The 6,084-nt window shown below is 39.9% G+C and overlaps 1 protein-coding gene across 1 annotated transcript; it reads right to left on the bottom strand.

The window, feature by feature from the left end:
- Positions 1–1,435: 1,435 nt before the first annotated feature.
- Positions 1,436–5,297, bottom strand: foxb1a (forkhead box B1a). The gene has a single exon (XM_035157200.2). The coding sequence runs from the start codon at positions 4,881–4,883 to the stop codon at positions 3,942–3,944; it is 942 nt and encodes a 313-aa protein (XP_035013091.1). The 5' UTR covers positions 4,884–5,297; the 3' UTR covers positions 1,436–3,941.
- Positions 5,298–6,084: the final 787 nt, after the last annotated feature.

Here is a 6,084-nt window from a genome sequence, read left to right as displayed (position 1 = left end):
CGACACAGCCATGTAATGTATTTAGCCTGGAAGTCACACATTATGACTGATGATTTAACCATACACTCTTATAATGATGTGCTCTGTCAGGACAGGCGTGTGGCGGAAATTTACTCCCACGTCTTATTACCTTTTATAAAATCTAGTGAAAAATAACATTATTTGGGGGAAATTTTGTATTATTTGCAAATAATTATTCAAATTCACAAGTTTAAAAGACATTACAATAGTAAAAAGTAGTAACTATAAGGATTTTCATTCCAGCCATTTGTAGAGCGACATGTTGCTATATTTACCGCTAAAATAAATCTGTTTACCATGGTCCACTGCTCCGTTTGAAAATATTGGTTTTACTTTGTTGTTTTTATAAAAAACCACATATACTTGCAAGAAATCCTGTAACATAGCCACTAGCCATGTTCTCAAATGTCAGAGGCTTGTCAAAGATTGACACATTTGCGGAGCATAATTAATGCAAGTTTTTGTCTATCGCTGATTATTCTGCTTCTTTTAAAAGTCGGTGCTTGACAGCGTGCTGCGGGAGAGAGGAAGAGCTACCTCGTGTCCACGTCCTCATTCTGTCAACTCAAAGAACCAAAATAAACTATTTAACTAAGTTATTCAAATCCAGTGACCTGCAGGATGACTGTGAACATACAGTATCCTCCCAAAAAACTGACAAAAAGTGAGGGCAATTCCCAATATCTTTCCCTCACCTACTCTTGTGAGTGAGCATAAATCCACAAGATAAACACATAAACAAATAAGTTGTTTGTGTGCAATGGAAGCCGGATAACGGCCAGGTTTTTATGAAACCCTTCGTCTTGACAAATATCCAAACAATAAACACATAGTAAATAACAGCACCCTGTCCATATCAGTTGCCTACTCGAGGTTAAGTTGAGTTTATTGCAGAGGCCACTGCCTGCATGCATTAAGCAAATCATAAATTATACATGCTAATTACCTAGGGCCTCGGCTTTAATGAATTATTTTAATTAAACTACAACATTGGGGTTTTGCATGTGTCTATATTTCATCCCCTGCCTAAGATGACCTTCTTCTTTGTCTTACTGGAACATAGTTGAGAGAACAAGGACAACGTAGACTCGGATCAGATGCTACCGAGCGGTGAAGAAATATCATCTAAAAGGGTTAGAACTGATTTTTATTCTTACAGTGGAATAGAAGCGAAGCTGGAAATTGTAAGATGAAAAACTTTGTGGTCGTGTTTGCAGATAAAAACATTTGCTGTGTCACAACAGGTCTAGTTTTTATTGAGAGAAAATGATATTTCCAGACACTTTATTTCGACCTCATGTCTGTCAGATGTGAGTTTTCAGTGTTGACCTTCTCCCCCACCTGTAACATTATTATACAAGTGGTTTTGTTGTGTCTCTGAAGGGTTCAATTCATTATATCACTTGGTCAGGGAAAGTTGAGAGTGTTTATTTATTTTATTTTTTTAAACAAAGTCCTAATGCTTCTCCTGACTGACTTCAAACCACTAATTTGCAACATTTGATTATTATTATTTTTTATATTTCATTCAGCACCATGCACTCTGTCTTTAAACATAATTATAGACTGCACGTTGCTGTTAAAATGATGCCATCTGATTTGTCTCTCTCTGTGAAGCACACCATGCATCTAATCCAGCTATTTTTTACATTTCACATTCTAATATTAATTGACAAAGAATTACCTCTTATTCACATGTTGTTCTCATACATTTATCTGTATATTACATAAACAATTTACTTTACAGTGCAATACATATCGAATGAGACAATGTGAAGTACACTGAAATCCAAATAAAAAGAAAAAATAAACAAATAAAACTGTATTCATGTTACGTTTTTTTTAATCTTTCGTGACTCAAATGTTAATTGGCTTAGCTGTGCCAATGTGCTCAGTGCCAAAAAAGTTAAATATGTTCGTTAAAGGGATTTTAATGTAATTGTTCATGTAAATAAAATCTGATTTCAAATTAAAGCTTCTAATCTGGCGTTGCAGTTTGAATTAATGTAATCATCCAGAGTCCGAATTAATGTAACACACACAAATGGGGAGAAAGAGAAGGAAAAAAAAACTAACAGTGTTGTACAAACAGTCCGTGGGGGAGGGGTGGATTTAAATTCCAAAAGGGTCTCCCAGCTCGTTTCCTAGTTCCCCAGTCAGCAATGTGTTTGTGAAAAATCAGTCTTTTTGTCTTGCTGAAAAAAGGCTAAATCTACATTGGTGGCCCAGTCTAAGTTTGCCATTCTTTACTCTTTCAATTCAAGTGAATGAGGGAGAATGAAGTGGCCCGAGACCCTTTATTTGTTCTACTGGATTGTATAAAGTGACGGAATTCTAATGTATTTGTTTAATACCCCGAAATAGGCTGTTGCTTTCTACAGGGAGGCAGATGAAGAGCGCCTTTTTTAAAATTATTTTAGCCTCTGAAAACAAAATTAAAAAGAAAAGCTATAATGTATTTCGCTTTTAGGAGGAAAGGAATAAAATAAGAAAGCATAAGGTTGCACTGACAGAAAAACACTAAACACGACTCTTGTTTGATTTCTTTCTGTGACATTTGGAATATGTAACAATATATATTTTTTAAACACAGTGTGTTGCTTTTCTTAATGTTTATTGTTGGGCTTAATTGTGTTAAGCCTGCAGCTTGATGAATGAGCCCGGTTGTCTGCGCTGTGACCATGGCATCGCAACTCCATGCATTCTAATGGACCCACTCCTCTCACTGCGACTCTCACTCTGAAATCATACAGGTTTGCATCGAAGAAACAACCATCATTATTATCATCCTCATTATTATTATTATTATTATTATTATTATTATTATTATTATTATTATTATTATTATATGTTTATGGGTAATATTGATTTCAGAAACCTTCCAAATAAATAGTGTGTTATCAGAGACATGTACTAATAAGAACAACAATCAAGAACAAGTAATAATAACAAACAGCACGTGACATTGTCTTAGATAAAATCTTCAGAAGCATTTTTGATTGTTTGATTCACTTTTAATGAGAAAATATTTCGATGACCATTTTTTTTTTCCAATTCATAAATGCAGACTGTTTGCACACTTTTCGAAAGCACGCATGCTTGCAAAAAAAACAAAAACAAACAAAAACAACATCAATAACAACATCAGTATAACAACACAATTTTTTTTTAGAATGCATGCTTTACCTAAAAAAAAAGTACAAATGTACAGCATCTGAAACACATGGTCACCACAGCCTTTTAAATTAAATGCTTCACAGAACATTTTCTGGAAAATAGATATCTAAAACGTAAAACTAAAAAGTGCATTTTACAACATTTCGGAATCACTTATTTGCAATATTCACATCTTGCATTTTGAGGACGTCTCACAATAATACTTTTCAATTTCGAAAAGATTTGATAACTCAGTTTGCTTTCTATTTTTTTTTTGTACAGGGATGGCAAGAACAAATCTAAATCCTACTCCTATTTGGTATTTCCCTTAGCCATCATTCCAGTAGTAAAAGCAAACAACAGTTTCATTGACATTACAGTGGTCACACAGAAACGGTGCAAAAGTTTTGCTGTTAGATAAAACAGAATAAAGAAATTGCCACGGGAGCTGTAATCAGAATGGATGGTGCCCAAAACCAAGTCCCCTCAGTGGCTCCACTTTCAACACTCACGTTTCACAATCAACTGAAAAATAGAATTATCAAATAATTTATATTTTCAAGAGCAAATACTTCGCTGTGCGATTCTGTGCTGGACTCCATATGACACAAGTTTAAAGCGCACATTCAACACATACACAAATAAATCAATATGCAACTGCAACTCGCCTTGATAGTTTCCGACGACAGAAAATATAAACTTTGGGTTTGGTAGAGGGGCCTGGGAGCCGGTCGGCAGTTCGTTCAGTGTCCGGGCTCATGTGGTCAGTGCACGGCCACAGACTGCAGTGTGGACGGGCTCGTCAGAGTCTCGCTCGGGGTCGCGGGGCTGCTTTGGCTCGTCGCGGTCTGTGGAGACGTCGGGCTCAGAGACTGCGGAGAGTTTGATAGGAACGCGGGGATGTGTGGAGGTAGCGCCGAGAAACCGGCCATGCTGGTCGGGGTGGGCTTGATTGGCACCGGGATGGCCGGTAACGACTGTCCCCCGTGACACAGGGACTTGATGGGCATGCCGTAGGCGGTGTAGTCGCTGCTCGCCATGGAGATCTGGCCCGACGTGTCAATCACGCTGGTGTTGTACATGTGGGGCCAGGCTGTCGTCAGCTGGTTGTGCAGCGGGTACCCGGCGGACATGGACTGCATGGTGGAGAACGCCAGGCTCCCCGGGACCTTGTACTCTCTGGCGATGATGTTCTCGATGGCGAACGGGTGTTTAAAAGTTGACGTCTGGGACACTCCGAGGTTGTAGGTTGACATCTGGGGCAGGTGTGTGCCAGTGGCTGCCAGGGCGCTGAGCCTCAGCTTGGCTTGCTGCTGGAGGTAATGGGCAGCCTCCGACTGCTTACTGGGGGCCAGGTGATCGGACACACCCAACACTTTGAACCTTTTGCGGCGTCTCAAGAAACTTCCATTCTCAAACATGTCCCCGCAGCTGGGGTGCAGTGCCCAGAAACTTCCCTTACCTGGCTGGTCTGGGCGCCGGGGGATTTTGATGAAGCAGTCGTTAAAGGACAGGTTGTGTCTCAGGGAGTTCTGCCATCGCTGGGTGTTTTCCCTGTAGTAAGGGAATCTATCCATGATGAACTTGTATATTTCACTGAGTGGCAGCATTTTCTCCGGGCAGCTCTGGATCGCCATGGCGGTGAGGGAGATGTAGGAGTACGGTGGCTTCTGGTCGCTGTACGTGTTTCTCCCCGGACGAGGCATCCTCGATGATTTTTAAGAAAAGCAATAAAAAAAAGTAGTCTCCCTTAATTCCTTGGTGAAAGCTGGATGCTCTTCATGAAAACAGCCACTGGAGAAAGTTTCGGTTCAGGCGAAGCCGGAGCTGCGTCGTGCGTAAAGCAGCCAAGTTGTGCGCCTCTGCTGTGTGCAGGCGGGCGGATGGTGCACATTTATGGAGTGACGGCTGCTGTAAGTCTTTCTTGCAAAGTAAGTCAGCTTGTCCCGCTAGCAGAGTTGAATAGACTTCATTTGGCGTCCTTGATAAGACGAGCTAAGTGGATGCCTCCATGGCCTTCCTCTAACCATCTGATAGTTTTATGTAGTGACATGAGCAGAAAAGACCCCTGTAGGGGCGCTCCATTAATGTGCCACCTCTTTGCTATCACATGACAATTGCCATGGGAGGAGGGGGCTGGGAGGAAGGCATAATCTGGTTTCATTTACACCTATTTACATGGACACCTTGGGCCAATGGAAATCATTTCCATTTGAAGACAGAAAAAGGGGTGAAAAGGCTCGGCAGCCGGAATTGAACTGCGATGGCACTCAGTGTGTGAAGGTATGCGCTAACACTTCTTCAGCGGACTTTGCAGCTCTTCTTAAAATATGGGATGTGGGTGAAGGTGGACATTTTTCGGCGTATTGTACCCCGATTATATTCTGTAACTGTAAAAAATATATTTATTTCAAATGTTTGCTGCAGCTGAGAAGGATGTTTATTGTATTTTACCTAGATATTGATTTATTAAAATATCCTTTTTTTTGCGCAGTTGTGTGTGTGATGAGTGCAGTTTTACAAAATAGTGTTTTATTGTGAATTTCACGCTGTTTTTTTAATGATGTGGGCTTGAATGAAAAATGCTAAGATGCTGAAAAGATGCATTCTAATCTTGTAAATGAAATGCACAGGCCACATAAAATAAATTGCCCTGAGCAAGTTTGTTGATGAGCCCACTATTAGTTTTTCTCAGCTAATTTTGCCCAGAGCTCAGTGAAGGAAGTAGACGATATGGAAAGAAGAAAAAGAAAAAAAATCAACACAATACAAACAATGCTGTTCAAACTGAAACTTCATGAGGCAATCAGGTCTATTGTGTTTATGTAAAGAACATTCAAAAGTACTTCAGAAATGCAAATAAACCCTTGAGGACGGGGTGGTGAAAACTGTATAAAATATCCATAA

Source organism: Hippoglossus stenolepis, chromosome 5 (genome assembly GCF_022539355.2).
Source record: "Hippoglossus stenolepis isolate QCI-W04-F060 chromosome 5, HSTE1.2, whole genome shotgun sequence".
NCBI classification, from domain to species: Eukaryota; Metazoa; Chordata; class Actinopteri; order Pleuronectiformes; family Pleuronectidae; genus Hippoglossus; species Hippoglossus stenolepis.
Note: the sequence above shows the minus strand (reverse complement) of the source record. Positions and strands in the feature narration are given on the sequence as shown.